The sequence below is a fragment of the Festucalex cinctus genome, chromosome 2, assembly GCF_051991245.1.
Source record: "Festucalex cinctus isolate MCC-2025b chromosome 2, RoL_Fcin_1.0, whole genome shotgun sequence".
NCBI lineage: Eukaryota > Metazoa > Chordata > Actinopteri > Syngnathiformes > Syngnathidae > Festucalex > Festucalex cinctus.
The window spans coordinates 8,885,751-8,904,421 of NC_135412.1; the positions used below are offsets into that span (position 1 = coordinate 8,885,751).

The 18,671-nt window shown below is 40.8% G+C and overlaps 2 protein-coding genes across 2 annotated transcripts; one reads left to right on the forward strand and one right to left on the reverse strand.

Moving 5' to 3' along the window:
• Positions 1-93: 93 nt before the first annotated feature.
• Positions 94-6,513, reverse strand: ogfr (opioid growth factor receptor). Its single transcript, XM_077512689.1, has 7 exons — positions 6,183-6,513; positions 4,958-5,023; positions 4,794-4,875; positions 4,633-4,711; positions 3,158-3,224; positions 2,933-3,081; positions 94-2,843 (listed from the first exon to the last, which is right to left on the reverse strand). The coding sequence occupies exons 1-7, from the start codon at positions 6,288-6,290 to the stop codon at positions 1,808-1,810; spliced, it is 1,587 nt and encodes a 528-aa protein (XP_077368815.1). The 5' UTR covers positions 6,291-6,513; the 3' UTR covers positions 94-1,807.
• A 3,193-nt stretch (positions 6,514-9,706) lies between these two features.
• On the forward strand, positions 9,707-16,497 carry kcnk15 (potassium channel, subfamily K, member 15). Its single transcript, XM_077512690.1, has 3 exons — positions 9,707-9,861; positions 12,183-12,537; positions 14,734-16,497. Exons 2-3 carry the CDS (start codon positions 12,255-12,257, stop codon positions 15,732-15,734), a joined length of 1,284 nt encoding a protein of 427 aa, XP_077368816.1. The 5' UTR covers positions 9,707-9,861; positions 12,183-12,254; the 3' UTR covers positions 15,735-16,497.
• Positions 16,498-18,671: the final 2,174 nt, after the last annotated feature.

Genomic DNA, 18,671 nt, shown 5'->3' on the forward strand with positions numbered 1-18,671 from the left:
ATGCTGCTGAATTTGTTAAATTTCATCTGCAGCTCTGAGTTAAATATTTTGTCCACAATATTTTAGCCACATAGAAATAGCAGTTCTTATCAATGTGTCAGAAAATGTGTTTATTCAGCTCTTAGACAGGTTTTCAGTTGGAGAAGTCACATAGAAAGAACACAAATTGTATTTTAATGACATTTTAAATCAATCATATCCACAACTTAAGTGCAAGTGCTGAGGGGAAAAAGAACAAGCACTCTGGCAAACAGATTCCAAAATACAAAGAATCAAAATACCGATTTGAGCTAAGCTTTACCAATTCTGATGCAAAGACAAACACATATTCTCAATACAATCAAGCAGTCCATCACATTTTTTGGCAAGACTTGTCCAAAATTCAAATTCGCACAATTGTGAAAGCTGACAATAATACTAAAGGATAACATTGGTGGCAATCAGTCAAAGAATGTGTGGGTTCAGCATTAACACAAAAATGGCCTGCAGCAAAAGGAAACACAAAACTTGAATTCTTCAGTGCAAAAACATCTCAGAATGATTCAAAAAAAGGTGTAGAGCATTTTGTTCATTTAAATTATTAGTACTTTATATATTCTGTAAAGAAATTAAATGAACCTAGGAAAGTCATTTTACTTTCTACATAAATTCCTTGTCTTTCAACTTATGCTCTATTTTCACGGTTACAAAGTAGGTCAACTTTGTGAGCCACATTAGGTACACATGCAAAATCCAATCATATCCAAGACAAGAACTACATAAACAATTCTACCTTTACAAAGATCATGATGCTCGTCTTTGACAAAGAGGTCTTCCTTGAACAAATATGCGTAGCACTGTGGTTGTAATTCACACTGGTGTAAACTTGTGCTGCATCAAGCATGTCACGTTCTAATACAGGGATGATGTGAGTGTTCCCAATCCTGAAAGAGACATTAACTGAAGCAATGCACGCCTCCCTAACATTTGTTTGAACAGGGGCAATTGTGAACCCAAGTTCAATGTATTTTGCCGCTCTGGTGGCAAAATAAGGTCAACACATTACAAGAACAGTGCACTTACCACATGTATTGTCTGATAGCATTATCATATTTGCAAAGGCATATTTTTTTTTTTTTTTTTGCAGTGGTACCCATGTCGTGGCAATTTGTATTTTAATCACATCAGTCTAACAGGGGGAAAAAAAACCCCACAGAAACTGCACATTTAACTGGTCACCATTTCAGTGTCTACCTGCCAAATATGTCATGAAAACGTCATTCATGCAGTGCATTCAAACTCAAGTGAGGCTTTCTGTACTTGGTCCGACTAGACTCTGGCTGTGTTCACACTCGTCGTCCTATATGCCGGTCCAGGTGACACATGCTGCACACATTTGTGCCACTTCACTAGTGCTCACACAAGCATTTCCCCTCCGCTGACCTGACCCCCCCAAAAAAATACATTATGTTGTGAACCGATTGGACTGGATAGTCACAAAACACAAAAAATTCAGTTTGCTTGGTTGAACATATTTTACATTTAGCTATTTCTACCAGCTGTAACGTGTCACGAAAGGCTCATTAAACATTTTTACATAGCACCGTTACAATTGGAGTGTGAACGCAGCCTCAAGATTAAAGAATAATTCAACTTTTGCAGGACTTGAGAGTGACAGTCTCTAAATGGAATGGTGATCTGTAAACGACCCTGGAAATCTGCCAGATTCCAAAATGTACAGTGACTGTGGTCATAGCGTTTTCACTCAACATTGAACAATCCCAGCAGCTCCAATTCAGTGAAGAGTTGGGCCTTAAGTAATAACTATTCATGTATTACCAACGTTTGGGTCTAAATTAGAAGGGTTTGACTCCATGTCGACATCCTCCACCTTCTCGGTTGTCAGGTCATCCCGTGTTTCACGGGCACGACCATTTGCGTGCAACCCTTTGTCCTCTTTGTCTGGCACTTGAGTAAAATCAGTCCTGGGGATCTTTTCCTCCCTCCCTGATGACAGGCAAGGTGAGTGTTTTGAAGTCTTAAGGGGCGTTTGAGCAGGCGAGCTCATTTGGCCGGGGGCTGTGTCACTGCCAGCCTGGCCGGTACTCACGTCTGCAGTGGAGCCATTGGTCTGCATGAGCGAGTTATCTTCCCTCTTCTTTTTGGGTGGCTTCTCTGTGCTCATATCTTCGTCTGTTTGCATGACACTGTCCGGTTCTTGAATGGCGTCCGGTGAGCAGTTTGTAGGTTTGGACTTGATGTCTGCACTGGGCTCAGCTTTGACGCTCTCAGTGTCAGGAGTGGGTGACTGATCCATTTCATCAATTGAGTCAGTGCTGTTCCCTAAACTGTTGTGGTTGGACAAAGAATTGCCATTTCCAACAGTCATTTCATCTGCTTTTGGGTGAGGGGACGTCTCAAGTTGTTTGATTTGGTCTCTATTTGTTTCATTTTGTTTCTGTGCCTTGCCAGTATGATCCAGCTCCTCCTCCTTGAGGTGAACTTTTTCTCCATCTTTGCTTTTAGCACTTGAGCAGATGTCATCCTTACCTTCTCCATTTCCAATAGCTTCCGATCGTTTCTCTGCCTTCCTGAACTGTTTCTGTATCTTTCTGGGACACCACACAAATTTATCCTTTGGCTCAAAGTGAAGGTAGGCGAAGCGCACTAGCTCTTGGCGCTTTTGTTTATCCAGAACCGCAAACAGAAAATAGTCTAGTACGCTGCGTTTAACACTGCTGAGGTTCTTCTTGACCAAAGTCTCTTCGAGGAAGAAATGCACGAGGGGGGCCTGATAGTGCTCAAAGCCCAGCTCGCCCAGGCTCTTCAGGATGCGTGTGATGCGCAGGTTGTTGTGCATGTTCCTGTTGGAGATGAGACCGTTGAAACTGAAATGAGCACTCAGAGTTCATATGAGGCCATTTGCGTGACATGACAATATTAGATGCTTTACCGCTCAAGGTTCCCGAAGCGCTCTTTCCAATTCTCTGCCCGCGTCACCTCGCCAATCTCTTTGTTAACCAGGCGGATACCATAGAAACCCAACATGAGTTCATAAGACTCCACGAGTCTCCTTTTGGCATCCTCATTTCTCTTAAAGGCCTGCGGAGCAACAAATACACATGAGTTAAAGTTTAAGTGATGTGGGAGTCTTCACCGTCAACTATGAGACACGCACCTCAATCTCCTTCTTGGTGAGTTCAGAAGCCATGTAGTTGACGCCTGGTTCCCGGAGAGGGAACAGCCTGATGAAAGCAGAAAGAAGATATCACGTGCTCAACATTTATGAGTGCAACCTAGAGTGGTTCTCAACCTTTTTTCAGTGTTGTGCCCCCTGAGAAGAATTTTTTTCAACCAAGTACCCTCTAACCAGTGAAAAACATTTTTGGTTGGGGGAGGGGGAGTGTGGTGCCCTCACTGTTTGATTTATTCAATTTGGAACATCATTTGTACAGCGGTCTCTCAAACTATTTGGAGATCAAAAGGCTAAAAAAAACTTTTTTAAGGGAAATAATTCAGTTCCAAATATCGATTTGTGCAAATTATCACCCCCATTAAATGTCCTCCTTTGTGATCATAGTAAAGATCTCAAAAATAAATCATTAAATAAATAAATACATAAATGAATGAATAAATAAATAATCAAAATTTCAAAAGATTTACAGGTGATACGCTAGCAAGTGAAAGCATGCTACCATATGTTTTGAGCTAGCGTATGTGTAACCATTAGCATGTCCACTTCCCAGCGCAGAGGACGTGAGATCGAGTCCGGGCTTCGGCCTTCCTGGGTGGAGCTTGCATGTTCTCCCCGTGCTTGTGTGGGTTTTCTCCGGGTACTCCAGATTCCTCCCACATTCCAAAGATATGCTTGGCGGGTTAATTGAACGCTCTAAATTGTCCGTAGGTGTGATTGTGAGTGGTTGTTCGTCTATGTGTGCCCTGCAATTGGCTGGCAACCAATTTAGGGTGTAATCCACCTACTGCCCAAAGCCAGATGGGATAGGCTCCAGCACTCCTGACCCTTGTGGGGAAAAGCGGCTCAGAAAATGGATGGATGTTTAACCGTGCCTGCGCCCAATAGTGCGGTGCGCCTAGTGTGTTAAATACAGAAATAGCACCCATAAATGAGACTGCGCATTGTAACATGGTGTGCCTTATGGTCGTGAAAATACAGTAGTAGTAGTAGTAGTAGTAGTAGACTAGTCATGGTAACTAATGTGTTACACATCACTACTTTAGTATGCGGCATAAGCCACCAAAGGATTTACTATTTACAGCACCAAAATTCACAAAATGCCACCATGATTCTACCTTTGGTCACAATGCGATATGGGATTCTAGTTAAAGTTAAGCCATTTTTAACTAACAAGAAAAACCTTTTCATATTTAGAAGTGCAAGCTCGAAATCCAACAGGAACTCGACCCCTGCTGTCAAAACGATTAGGGAACAGAGATTCTGGGTGCCAGTATTAACTCTAATTTTAATATAAACAAGTCACACATGAGTATAAGTCTCATGACCAGCCAAACTTACCAGCCCTAGTATAAACATCGGCAAATGTTGCAATGCTTTGACTACTTTGTGTTTGTATATACACACACACACACATCTGCACTGAGCAAACTAATTGGCAATGAAAAAAATGCACATACCACTGAATGTACGAATGGACCCTCTCCAACCTTTTGTAGTCATTTTTCCATTCTTTGAGGAAGGATTCAATGTAGACCTCTGTATCATGTAAGACCAAAGAAAAAACATGTCAGGATCATTCCACCTTTCACCAGGATATTGTTTGATTTAAGTATCATACCATCAGGTGCAGAGGGGAATTTATTGAGGTAGAACTGCAAGTTGTTCATTTTGTCCTCTGAACACTCATCATCTGCAAGGTTCTGACAGAGGAAAAGAATCGCACAACTTGAGTTCCACACAGAGTCAGATGTTTGGAGTGTTCAGTAACTGTTGAGCACTTACAGGGTAACCTCTTCTGTAGTTTTGCATGTCCTTTGCTGCCCTCATGTTTCTGGGCGGGTGATGCCGCTGTGAAACACCATTGGGGAGTCAATAAAACCACATCAAACATTTAACTAACATGGAAAAAATAAATAAATCGGGGGGAAGGTGAAGGGGCATGTTTTAAATAGGCATTAGGCAGTGTCCCCCCCCCACCATGACCAGCAACTCTCCTGCTAGAGTTATTGCACCGTGAACGACTGATTGTTCAATCTCTGTTGCAATATATTCTTAGCCTGGTGTGAACTGCTATTTTGCCTTGATAAAAGTAGGTTGGCCGTGAATGTTATTTTAGCGTCATGTATAGGCTGCTGGGAAATGGTTATTATGCTTAGCATAAGTTTTCATTTTGTTTTACAGTACTGTACCTCTCGCCAGGCCATCGTAAGATAGTAGGGAGGATTTTACGGAACACACGTAGCAAAATAATAATCATCGTCATCATTAGAATAACGATTCAATTCTTCAATAAACATGTGAAACAAAAGGGCTCGTTTGAGACTTCCGACTGGCTTCAATAAACAAATAAAATTAAGATGTAAATAAGTATTTGAACCCGTGACTAGCTCCTTCGAGGTGAGCGCTCTACCCACTACTATAGCATTTTTTGTACTTGTAGTTTTCGTGCAATTCACGGCAAAATAATGCTAGTTTGCGACTTGCCGGTCATGGTAGAAATAACCACTGCGTTTTAAATAAGTTAGAACTTCTTCCTAATTCTAATATACACTCTGAAACCATCAACCGGTAGTACGCGGCACATTTATTAAGCATTAATTTTTTTTATTGAAGCATTTCAATTTCTTTGTGTTTTGAATCACATTAACTAAATGAAACGCTCAACCAATCAAATAATGCACTTAATTTTCGAGTCAGATGCTACGACAGTTACCCATCGTCTTTTTCTTCTCTAGCGTAGCTATGTAAAACAAATACCGCCACATGCATCCCAAAACGATTCAAGTACTGGTACTGTATCCTCACCGACACAAGACGACACAAGGGAGTAAACTAGTACGCTAGCCTAAGTAGCCAGCTAGCCTAGCCTAACTAGCTAACTGGTAGCTAATATTTGCGTTGCACCAAATGCAGCAGCAACAACAACGTCTAGCCAAGTAACCAGATAAACGCCACGGCCTTACAATGACAAGTCAGACTTTAAATTTGAGTTTAGACAACCACTAACCGACACAAGAGTCCTCGACCGACGAGGTTGATCATCTCCGGTCGGGTCCTCTCCGTCACTCTCTGTGTCCCACGTCGAGTCGTACTCACACACACAGTCGTCCTCCATAATTCCCCAAACGACAAAAGCCACCTAAAGCTAGCCGAGCTTGCTTTCCGACAGAGACGTGCATGGATCCAGCTACACTGACAAGTTCACTCAGGTTAGCCGAGGACAGCCCGTAACATGAACAGCCTCTCCCCGTAGGCCACCATCGCCTCTCTCCTTCACTCTCGGCGTTGATGACGCCTTCCCTCAGGTGCTCGAGTGGGCGTTTTAGTCGTCACGACGCCCGCTCACAAGCTTTAAAATACACTTCGCTTCGCAATTTCAATGTTCATTTCCATTTCCCACCGTGAATTCCCTATCATTTTTTTAAGGTTGAGGAGGAGAGGGACGATTAATGTTTAACTCGATGTGGTGGTCATACATTTTAATGTAGATTAATTGATTTACATACATGAATCCAGCATAATTGATTTACACATATGAATTCACTCAATCGAGCAAACAATTTTTTTTAAATAAATATAATTTCCCTCTGATAAATATGAACTCAAGTCATCTTTATTAATGTAGCGCTTTCAATTAAAAGCAGTAAAAAATGTTTAAAAAAAAAATATCACAATATTTTGTTGTTGATAATGTCATCCTCAGCTTTGTTTGAATAAAGAGTTACATAACACTAAATCAACTTTTATTTTTTATTTTTTTGCTTTTAAAATGTAAAAGGGATTCTAGTCTACTAGTGCTGTCTACATGCCCTGATCATTATTTTGACATGTTAGTGTATGTTTATTGAAAGCTTGAATTTGGGGCAAAAACCATGTGTTTGGTACCATCTTAAGGTTAAACATTGGGATAAACACAATTAACCTGTTTGTCCTCTCATTACACGAGAAGTCATAGTTACTACATCACTTGTAAATTGTGACATGTCTCGTACATGCCTAGCGTTTTGCAAACATCTTTATACCCATTTTCAGGTTAGTGATTTATTAGTATAGCATTTGGTTAGTTTATTTAGCATAGCTTGTCGTAGTATAGACATTATTTACATTGTAGTTTTCACTGCTGCTATCAATCGCAGCCAAACCATGCCCAACGCTCAATTTGCAAGGTAACATCCACTTTGAGCGCCGTTTTAGTGAAGGGTGGAGCAAGAGTCTAATTTCTTGTTGAGTTACGCTTTCATGGAATCAATGTCACGTTTGGCGTGAGTGGTTGAGGGATGGTGGACCCAAATATAGGGAAGCACAGCAGTGAGACAGGAATCAAGTGTAATATGTAAAACTTTAATGGAATACAGAAGAAAGAGTTGAGCAGACAACCATGACTTGACGAGTGTGGACAGCACGTAACTGGCCTTGATGTAACTGGACTGGGCTCGACATGATGCGGCGATCGACATAGCATGGCTTGACTGGACAGGTTGTCATGACTGGACAGGTCGCTGTGACTGGCCAGGACGTGACTGGACTGGTTGCCGTGGCTGGACTGATGACTTGACCTGTCTGGCTGTGGCTTGGCTAGAAGATGTAGCAGGACAAAATACTATACGCCCTACAACAACAATGCACCAACACTGACTGAACAAACACAGGAGACTACATAGGCTCTGTTCAAAAAGAAGCAAAGCCTGCTTCGTCCCTCAAACAAATCTTGTACAGACAGAAACATTTCAAGACATGTGAGTGTCCAAAAGAAGACACTGAGGACGTTTAACAGCTCTAATATATATCCCAAGAGTGGAATGGTGCTGTAGCACAGCCACAGGGAGTTAACGGAACACGTAGAAGAAGAATCAGCGAAGAAGACGAACCACTGATTTGATCCAAGACTTTTGAAGCCACGAGGCCGCCATATTGCTCCTCCCAAGAAACGTTTCCCGGCATAGGCATACGATCCTAAATATTTACAGTATCGAAATTGGAGAACATTTGAGACAGTACTTAGTAAATACCTGAAGTGTCATATAATCCAGACCTATAATGTAATCCTTTCTCCCTTTCAATGCCTTTAATTTAAATCTAGTATTACTCTTCTTGTAAATTGTTATATAACCATGCTAGTTGGTGGACAGAAGGAACTGGAATTGAAAATAATTTCATAACATAATAATCCTTTAGAAGGCCACTGCAGTGGGGGAATTATACAAGCAAAGTTCAAATATGAGCACAACTAAATTGAAACAGTTTTAGTGCAAAGATGGAATCTGATTTGTTGCACTGGGATCACGATAACATGCTAAAATTAGCATGTAACAATAAACAAAGCATTGTACAAGGTCCAATGTACAGTATAAAGTTCCTTTATGTATGTACACACATGCATCAAAGATCAAAACTCACGTTTAGTGGTTTGAACAAATGATTGGGCCCATACTGTCCAGAGCGTGACAGGAACTGGTGAGATGAATTTGTGCGATACAGAACTATAAATAGAATCACGTATCTTTACAGGAGATTCATTGTTGACGGCCATTGGTGTGAGTTTCTATTTTTAGTCCTGGTTGCTGTGGAAACCAGAGGGCTCAGCTTTCAGAGTAGCTATTTAGTGTTGCCTCTTTATCACTTTTGCTGTTTACTGAATGAGGAGGGAAACATTTGTTAATATACAGCAAGATGAAGCAAGTCAGAGAGACTGGATTATGTTAATTGGTGATTAGTCACAAATTGAGACGTTTTACTGTCTGAGATCTGCTTCCTGTAATGAAATGCTGTCTGGAATAAAATTGGAAGTCTGGGACCTTTTGACCATAGTAATAGGGTGGGAGGTGGATACCCACAAGGCTCATGGCATGACCCCTGGGGCCTGGCCCCTTCTGTTCTGCTTTTCCTTTAGAAATCACAATACTGTACAAAACCACAACAGGAGTATTTCAAATCCTCCTGTTGAACAGAAAAACTGTTCTGGTGTAAAACGGCATGCCAATCCACCATTGATCACCATGGAGTTGAACAGGAAAAAAAACAAAAAGAAAAACAAGTGCTGACATGAGCCTGTAAAGAAATGATTGACAAAATGTTAAATTATTTAAATATTATTTTGCCTTCATATATACATTTTATTAATCTCATCAAAACTAAAGTTTTTTGGGTGATAATCAACCTGACATGGAAGAAATGACAAAAGCTAAGACATGTAAAGTAGTGATGGGAAAACGAAGCTTCACATGTTTGTTTTTTTTAACTCCTCTTGATGGTGCTTTTGGTTTAAAGATAACGTTTATTGCAACTTTAAACCAAGCGCACCATGTAGAGGCGTATGAAAATAAATAACGCAAATGTTCATGAAACTTCATTTTCCCATCACGACTGTGAAGCCTTGCCTCAACAGTCATATACACACACACACGCACATCATAGTATACACATCATAGACACATCATAGATACAAACAGTGGCTTTGTTCTACCAAAATAACCTCACAACTAAGGGAACATTTTTTTTTGGTCATGTAATTTCTGGGAGTGACAGATACTCCCCCCCCCCTTTCCAGCCACAACACAAATAGACACATTCTATGCACGTTATCATGTTCACAGAAGACTTCATGAAAAAAAAATAAAAATGCTAGGGGCTACAAGGCTGGAAAAGCACAAAGGAAGAATGTCATTGGGTCACGGTTACAGCATAAGGTAAAAGATTTCAAACTGAATTCTTCATCACTTATATTTTTCTAAAATTATGTTACAATACTTTTTTTTATTCATCTAAAAACACTGTTTTGTTGCAAATGATGCTACGGTCTAAGTTGTGTGAAAAAGAAATACTTGGGAATAAAGGATGAAATTCTCTTTTGTCAAACCTAAATACTCGGAAGGCTAAAATATGGGAGCTGGCCGGGGCTAGTTGTATCACGGGTAAGTTGTCACATTGCAATTTTCTTCTCCACCAGAGGGCGCCACGAAAAAGTGGAATACTAGTTTTCTTTGTATGAATGGAAATGGTCAGGGGTTGTGTACTGTCTGAGAAGAGAATAGCTCATTGTGAGCTGAGATGAGTGCCAATTATCTGTTTTGCACAACCCAAAGTAAATTTTTTCACCTTCATATATTTATATTTTGAAACAGGTGCCGTACATGGACAAATTCTAGCAGCAAATTGTGTGGAATTGTTAGAGGAGAGATTCAGGCATCTTGTCATGCCTCAGTCACTGCTCTGTTTTAAGCTAACTTTGAACTAGAGCAAGTATTAGACAACATGGTTTATTTGGGGCAACTTGTCTCAGTCATTTTGGGGTTTGTTGTCACATATGCAAAGAATGGGCCAGTGAAAAATGCTCCTCTGGCAACTCTGTTTACATGTTCCAGAATTGCTCTTCAGATGATGAGTCTGAAAAATGAGGAATTTAGTTTGCTAGGGGGCGGCACGGTGAATGAGTGGTTAGCACGTCTGCCTCCCAGTACTGAGGACTCGGGTTCAAGTCCAGGCTCTGGCCTTCCTGAGTGGAGTTTGCATGTTCTCCCCGCGCCTGCGTGGGTCTTCTCCGGGTACTCCGGTCTCCTCCCACATTCCAAAGGCATGCATGGCAGGTTGACTGGGTGCTCTGAATTGTCCCTAGGTGTGTGCGTGGATGGTTGTTCGTCTCTGTGTGCCCTGCGATTGGCTGGCAACCATTCCAGGGTGTAGCCCGCCTACTGCCCAGAGCCAGCTGGGATAGGCGCCAGCACCCCCACAACCTTGTGAGGAGCAAGCGGTTAAGAAAATGGATGGATGGATAGTTTGCTAGGTTTTGTTTCATTGATAAAAATGTATTTTCCAGTTAATGGAACTACCAAATGCCCACATGTCACGACTGGTTTAAGTTTCATACTGAACCGTCCATCTATTAACTGAAATGCTTTAATTATTTAAATTAAATTTAATCTCAAATTTCCAGTTTGAAGGAAGCAAAACAGACATTTGAGACTGAGAGCTATGACCTACATGCCAGCAGTTCCTAAGGACTTTAATTTATTTCAGGTTTTACGTTAAAGTTTGCTCAACGACGAAAGTAAATTGTCAAGATCAATGATAAACAATTTCTATGGCTGTAGAAGCAAACAAACAAAACAAAACAGGGGAACAAAGATAATTTTGTCCTTGTTTTATTCGTTGCAAAATCCAACGTGACATCTTACCCCAAAGAGCGTGACAACTTACCCATTGGTGGGGCAACATGTCACATGTTCACTCCCTCTATTTGATGGCTTATAACGCTGCACTGACACAAAGTAAAAAAAAAATGACATTTCATCTGGTATACATTTTGTTTATATATGATGTATTGATTCCAAGAAATATATCAAAGTATAAAAGTGATACAACCAGCCCCGGTCTCCCATACGTATCTAATATCGACTTCTTTATTCTGAATCAGGACCAAAAATCACACTCACTGTGCCCATGCTTGCTTTCGCTACAGGTAACCATGGAAACCAACATATAGAAGCAGTGAATATCGCATTGAATGTATTTATTCCTTCATTTCTCTAATGGACATCCGCAGACATATTTCGAGGTATTCCTGAGTACAGTGATATTGTGGGCTATTGTATCACGTCATTACAAAACAAAGATTTCCACCCTCATTTTCTTTGTGGCATCGATCCCACGTACACGCTCAACTTCCGTGTTCGTGTTCTGAGCAAAATGTGCAAATCTTTGTGGGAAACCAGTGCGTGTGAGTTGCACCCTTTCTGACAACACACTACGCAGGAGAGGAGTAAACTGGTCCAGTACCTGTCCATGGTGCTGGACGCCCGATGGGAGGGTGGACTTGTTGCTTACACACACGCATACAAGCGCACACGCATGCACGTATATTTACAGTACCGGGGGGGGGGGGGGGGGGGGGGGGGGGGCTTGTTCGCGCATGCGAAGAGAAAATATTTGGGCGCTCTTTTAACAAATCACCGTGCGGAGATTATCACTCGCCTTCTTTGATGATTTAAATGTCGATATAAACGAGCAACAGGCTGGACCCCCCCAATGAGAAGAGCAGCGGGCTCCCACCTGTAACTGCGCCTTCTACGCCAGCGCCGCGAGGATGAAGAAACAAAACGTCCGGACCCTGTCGCTCATTCTCTGCATGTTCTCCTACTTGCTGGTGGGCGCCGCCGTCTTCGACGCGCTCGAGTCCGAGACGGAGAGCTCCCGCAGGCGCGTCTTGGAGCAGAAGCGCAACGAGATGAAGAGGAAGTACCGCTTCTCCGAGGAAGACTACCGCGTAATCGAGCGGGTGCTGCTGCAAGCGGAGCCGCATCGAGCCGGGAGACAGTGGAAATTTGCCGGTTCTTTTTACTTCGCTATTACAGTCATCACCACCATTGGTAAGATGGAATTTATATTTTAATAATTTATTGGTATTATGTAGGGGTGTGAATTGCCTCGTACCTGACGATTCGATCCATATCACGATTCATAGGTCACGATTCGATTCGATACCGATTAATCCCGATATGAATTTACAAGTCGATTGTTGCGATTTTTTTTATACTGAAATTTAGAAAATACCATTCAGTAAACTTGTACAATGTATACTGTAAGATTTGTATGAAAATGTATTATTTATTTATAACAGAGCCACTTTATTTAACAAACAGGTTGTAACCTTTTTCATGTTAGAACAGCATTGAAATAAAATATTAAGGCTTAATGTTCCATTAACTCTTTGACTGCCAAAAACATTTAATGACATATTCTAAAATCCTAACGAATGCCGCCAAAAACGTTAATTTACGTTAATATTACGTTTGTTTGTTTTTTCTCTCAATGGGCAGCACAACGTCTTGTACAGCGCTGCCTTGTCACTAAACAAAAAATATTAGTGCCAAAGTCACTGTTGTGCAAAAAATGTATCTTTTCACAAAAAAGCTTGTTTTTCTCTTATTTTTGTATTTTCGCTTATGTCACCCCAATGACCTAATTTCAAATGGTGATTACTAAAGAACGGAATAAGGTAGAAACCTACTTTTTTCTCATGAAAGAATGGAATCCAATCTTTCATATGGTATCCACCACATTTATGTCGTCATACTGCACAATATTCTGTTTGCTTTGAAATATGAGTGAAAATGCTCCAAATCGGCTGGCACCGTTGGTTTTTTTTTTGGATAACGTTTGGCAGTCAAAGAGTTAATATAACATTCTTCCATACTTAAGGTGTGAAAGTTAGACGTTTCGTTGGATATTTTTTCATCAAAAATGGATGTTAAAAAATCGATTCGAGAATTGCGTGCTGTAGTATCGCGATATATTGCCGAATCGATTTTTTTTAACACCCCTAGTATTATGTAGTCACCTGCAGTGATCATGTGATGCTGCCTCAGCAATAGGGCTGCACAATATATCGAAAAAATATCGATATCGCGATATTGGTCCTTGCAATATGCATATCGCAAAGGCATGCAATAAGTTTGATATGGAATTTTATGCTTTTTATATGAATTTGACCAGTCAGACGCTAACTAAAATGTGCATCGCCATTCAATAGTTGAAAATTATCAAGACATAATTACAATTAATTAACTAAGATTACATTAAGGTTGCTTATTTTGCCACATGAAATTTTTTTTTCTTTCATTAGGTAATAAAAATGACATTTCTTTAGGTACATGTTAAATATCGCAATAATATCGATCGCAAAGGCATGCAATAAGTTTGATATGGAATTTTATGCTTTTTATATGAATTTGACCAGTCAGATGCTAACTAAAATGTGCATCGCCATTCAATAGTAGAAAATTATCAAGACATAATTACAATTAATTAACTAAGATTACATTAAGGTTGCTTATTTTGCCACATGAAAAATGTTTTTCTTTCATTAGGTAATAAAAATGACATTTCTTTAGGTACATGTTAAATATCGCAATAATATCGATCGCAAAGGCATGCAATAAGTTTGATATGGAATTTTATGCTTTTTATATGAATTTGACCAGTCAGATGCTAACTAAAATGTGCATCGCCATTCAAGAGTAGAAAATTATCAAGACATAATTACAATTAATTAACTAAGATTACATTAAGGTTGCTTATTTTGCCACATGAAAAATGTTTTTCTTTCATTAGGTAATAAAAATGACATTTCTTTAGGTACATGTTAAATATCGCAATAATATCGATCGCAAAGGCATGCAATAAGTTTGATATGGAATTTTATGCTTTTTATATGAATTTGACCAGTCAGATGCTAACTAAAATGTGCATCGCCATTCAATAGTAGAAAATTATCAAGACATAATTACAATTAATTAACTAAGATTACATTAAGGTTGCTTATTTTGCCACATGAAAAATGTTTTTCTTTCATTAGGTAATAAAAATGACACTTCTTTAGGTACATGTTAAATATCGCAATAATATCGATATCGCTATGTTCAGCAAGTATATCGCATATCGCATGTTTTTCCAATATCGTGCAGCCCTACTCAGCAATAGGCCTAGTACTTTGTGCATTAAAAGTGCTTAAAAAGGTAGATTCAGGACCAAAACTCACATTAAACTGCACCTCTCATTTGAAGGTTACGGTCACGCAGCACCAGGCACAGACGCAGGAAAGGTGTTCTGCATGTTCTACGCAGTACTGGGCATTCCTCTGACTTTGGTCATGTTCCAGAGCCTGGGAGAGAGGATGAACACATTTGTGCGCTATCTCCTCCATAAGACCAAGCAGTTCCTGGGTTTTAAAAACACCGAGGTGTCCATGGAGAACATGGTTCTCGTGGGATTCTTGTCTTGTGTTGGTACGCTGTGTGTTGGGGCTGCAGCTTTTGCTTACTTTGAAGGATGGAGCTTCTTCCATGCTTATTACTACTGCTTCATCACACTCACTACGATTGGCTTCGGAGACTTTGTGGCCTTGCAGAAAAAGGAGGACCTCCAGGAGAAAACCCTCTACGTGGTCTTCAGCTTCATGTACATTCTGGTCGGACTCACAGTTATCGGGGCCTTCCTGAACTTGGTGGTCCTTCGTTTCCTCACCATGAACAGCGAAGATGAGAGAAGAGATGCTCAACAAAGGGCATCGCTGAAAAAGGACAGAGGCTTTTTAGATGGGGCCTTGAGCCTCCATCTTTTGGGGGACCGCAAAAAAAACGACTGCAGGGAGCGGGGCGGACGCAACATGGAGTACGGTCACAGCCAGAGCCTGCTGCTTTTGCCGATGGAGGAGGGAACAAGTCGCACCAACCTCATCAGCTCCTCAGCAGACCACCACGAGCGAGGGAGAAGCCCCTGCAAACGTTTGGAGGTGGCGCCAGACGCACGCAAGTCAGAGTCAAGCTTCTGCTCCCTCTGCTCGTGTGTGTGCTACCGCCTGGGCATTTGTGATAGCCCTCTCATGACCCGCGGTCAATGCAAGGGCTGCCATGTCAGCTCTGTTTACTACAACTCTGTCTCCTACAGGATCCACAGCGGCTCCCCGGGTTCCAGGAACAATACAGGGCCAGTTTCACCAGGAAGCACGCACTCTCCGGGGCACATGTTACAGGCGTTCCCTAGAACAAGGAGAATATCTTTGTGAAGGCCAATCTTTTATTCTTTTTAAAATTTCACCTATAGTTTGGGAATGGTCAGTAAAGTGATTTTGCGTATAAAACCATTTCCTTCGGTAAAGCTCACGACTGTCGATGAAGCTCCTGTCGCACGTTTTCCAAGTGCATGCTCAGTGGAATGTATAGCGCACAATGTGGATGCATGAGTGTTTTTGTAATATGAAATGTCTTCTCTCCACATTTAAAACAAAAATGTTTTCCTCTTCCCGTAGCATGCTACTAAATAAGGTCACCAGAATACAAGAAAATATCTCTCACTAATACACAACATTAATGCCTCTTCGACAACATGTTTTAATTATAAACACTATTTAAGACTGAAAAAAAAAAAAGGATTTGTTCTAATATTGGATGTCATTAGATTGTACCTAATGATTTGACCGGTGAAAGGTGAAAAGGCCTTATGAACTTTGACCCAGCAAATGAAAGCTGTGGCTTTGCTCAGTGACTTTATTATATCTTTGTAATACATATCAAGAGGGGTGGAGTGTGGGGAGTCTTAATCGTTTAGCGTTAATGCACTTGAATGTAAAGACAGCTTTATACTTTAATAGATGCAGTCGATATCTGATGCAAAATGTAGCATGGTACATTAAACCACCTCAATTTATTGGAAAACAAATTAGGGAGGCGGTGTTGACTTGAGATTTGATGTGACTCTTGTAATATTGTTTGATTAAAAAAAAAAAAAAAAAAAAAAAAGTATTGCTTTGTTTTTTGAGATGTCTTGTTAACTTTTGACCAAAGCTCATAAAGTTGTTTTGTGTGTGTGTGCGTGTGTGTTTTTTTCTACTACCTCGTTAGTTTAAAACACACATTTGAAAGCCTTCTGCGATTGGCTGCCAACCAGTTCTGCAGCCAGTTGATCCTTCCGCCTTCGAAAAGACAACTTCTAGCGGAAGGATCAGCTGGCTGCAGTGCGTCAATTAGCCGTCTACAGGGTGACGCGCAGTGATACGAACGAATAGAAAAGTAGTGGCTGGCGGTAATGGCGTCTGACTTTTTTCAGAAAAAACTATTGTGATGCAAATGTATCACGCTTTTGAACACAAATTGTTTTTAGAAGAAAAACTCTTTATTTCCGAGACCCCAGCCAGCTTGCTGGACTATTTTCCTCTTGTCCAACACTGGACCAGAACTCGTGTCACAGAACGCTGTCAGGGGTAAGTCAGTGCTGATCGCGCACACTGGAGGTGAGAATGAAATAGAGATTCATGTCAAAAAGTACGAACTATCCCTTTAAGAAAGCGGTGAAAGGAGGAGGAAAAAAAACAGGACCAGGGTAGAGGTATGTATGTCATCATTGTTTATAAAATACAATCTTCACTTGCGCCTAGGGCACCAAATCACCTGGCGGCCGAACATTAACTGCTGCTTCGCTAACTGTGTTTTTAGCCAAGGGGAGCTAGCTAGCTGCCTGCCTGGGGTTCATTTCACAAAGCAGGTTCAACAAACAGACTAACCCGGAATTATGAGTTGATCTACCCTTGAGATAGGAAACTCTGCGTTTTCAGTTACAGGGCAGCTGATTTGAGTTAGTTTGAACAACGCAGAGTAGTTTCACCTGGAGTTACCATCACAATAAAAAGACCGCATCAATATGGAGCCCCGGTTCGATGAGTCACCATCGCAATGGGGAAGCAGAGGGCAGCATCGCTCTCTTCTTCCTCATTTTTTTTCTCCTCTCGAACTGCAAATTTTAGTCTGATCATATGGCGAATTTGAACATGAAAAGTGAAACACGCACAAGTGGTAGTGTGCTTCCAAGTGGAAACCTCCACGATCACAAACAGATCAATGCTCCAAACACGCCATTCAAACTGTATCAATAGAGGGTTGCCTTATATTATTTTATTAAATTTAGCTTAAAGCCTCCATGATCAGTCTTATGCCTCTTCAGCATTCAGCCATAATCGGCGACGGTTGACATAGTCCGAAGGCAATTTCGTCACGGAGGTTGTTATTAACTTCCGAGGACAGCTTGCCAAAAATCATAGTTTTTCGGCCCTCTACTTTGTTTACAAGCGTCTCCAGCTCACATTGTTTTTTTGTTTTTTTTTCATTTGTGCTTCATGCCTTATAACGTGATTATCTTATCATGCAAGCCCTGTTTATACTAATTTGCATATTATTGCGGACGTGGAGAGGGACGACTCTTATACCCCAACATTTCCGCATTGATTTGAGATCTACGAAAGGAACGTACTTGGATTCATACGTTCGGCTGGATTTTTGTGTGTGCGAGTGACGTTTTAGTTTGAAAGCCAGGCAAGTCCTCGTACTTGAGCCCCCAGGTTAGGTTCATAGACTCTGTTACTACTGTAAGTGACCGAGAGTTTAAGTTCTTCTCTGGTTTCAGTTGCCTCCCTTTATGAAACGGAAAACGCAGTTTCCCGCATTTCAGGTTTATCACACTCAGGGTTCTCACTAGACCGTCTTTGGGGAATGGACCCCTTCTCGCTATTTAGAGCTGGTTAACTCCAGAAAAAAAATGCATAGGCTACCTTTAATGTAAAGGTGCTGCTGTACCAAAATGAGTTGACTTCACCCAGAAATATATATTTTTTGATTCCACTTAACTTGTTGTTGTTGTTGTTGTTGTTGTTGTGGCTCAACATTGAATTGAGTCACGAAAAATAAGAAGTTGGGCTTTGCGTCTTCATTACCGAGAATAAATTTGACGAGGGGGCCCTCTGCAGGGAACAACTCTCCTTGGGAATGGCTGAGGAAGCTGAAGTTATATACTTCACCGCTAGAGGCCAGCATTTACCCACGAAAGATAATAGTGAACTTACTTTACCGCTGGAAAACAAGTTTCTTTTGTTTTTAATGGCTATTGTGTGTATATGGCAATAATTACTTGTAACAAAAATATTTGACAAAAGAAATATAAAACTGAACGATCA

Excerpts from the sequence above, each read along its gene's own strand:
- ogfr (XM_077512689.1), bottom strand. The coding sequence starts at position 6,290 with ATGGAGGACGACTGTGTGTGTGAGTACGACTCGACGTGGGACACAGAG. Across the intron at positions 5,024-6,182 it reads GGTCGAGGACTCTTGTGTCG|CGGCATCACCCGCCCAGAAA; the intron begins GTTAGTGGTTGT and ends GGTGTTTCACAG. Across the intron at positions 4,712-4,793 it reads ATTCCCCTCTGCACCTGATG|AGGTCTACATTGAATCCTTC; the intron begins GTATGATACTTA and ends TACATGATACAG.
- kcnk15 (XM_077512690.1), top strand. The coding sequence starts at position 12,255 with ATGAAGAAACAAAACGTCCGGACCCTGTCGCTCATTCTCTGCATGTTC. Across the intron at positions 12,538-14,733 it reads TACAGTCATCACCACCATTG|GTTACGGTCACGCAGCACCA; the intron begins GTAAGATGGAAT and ends TCTCATTTGAAG.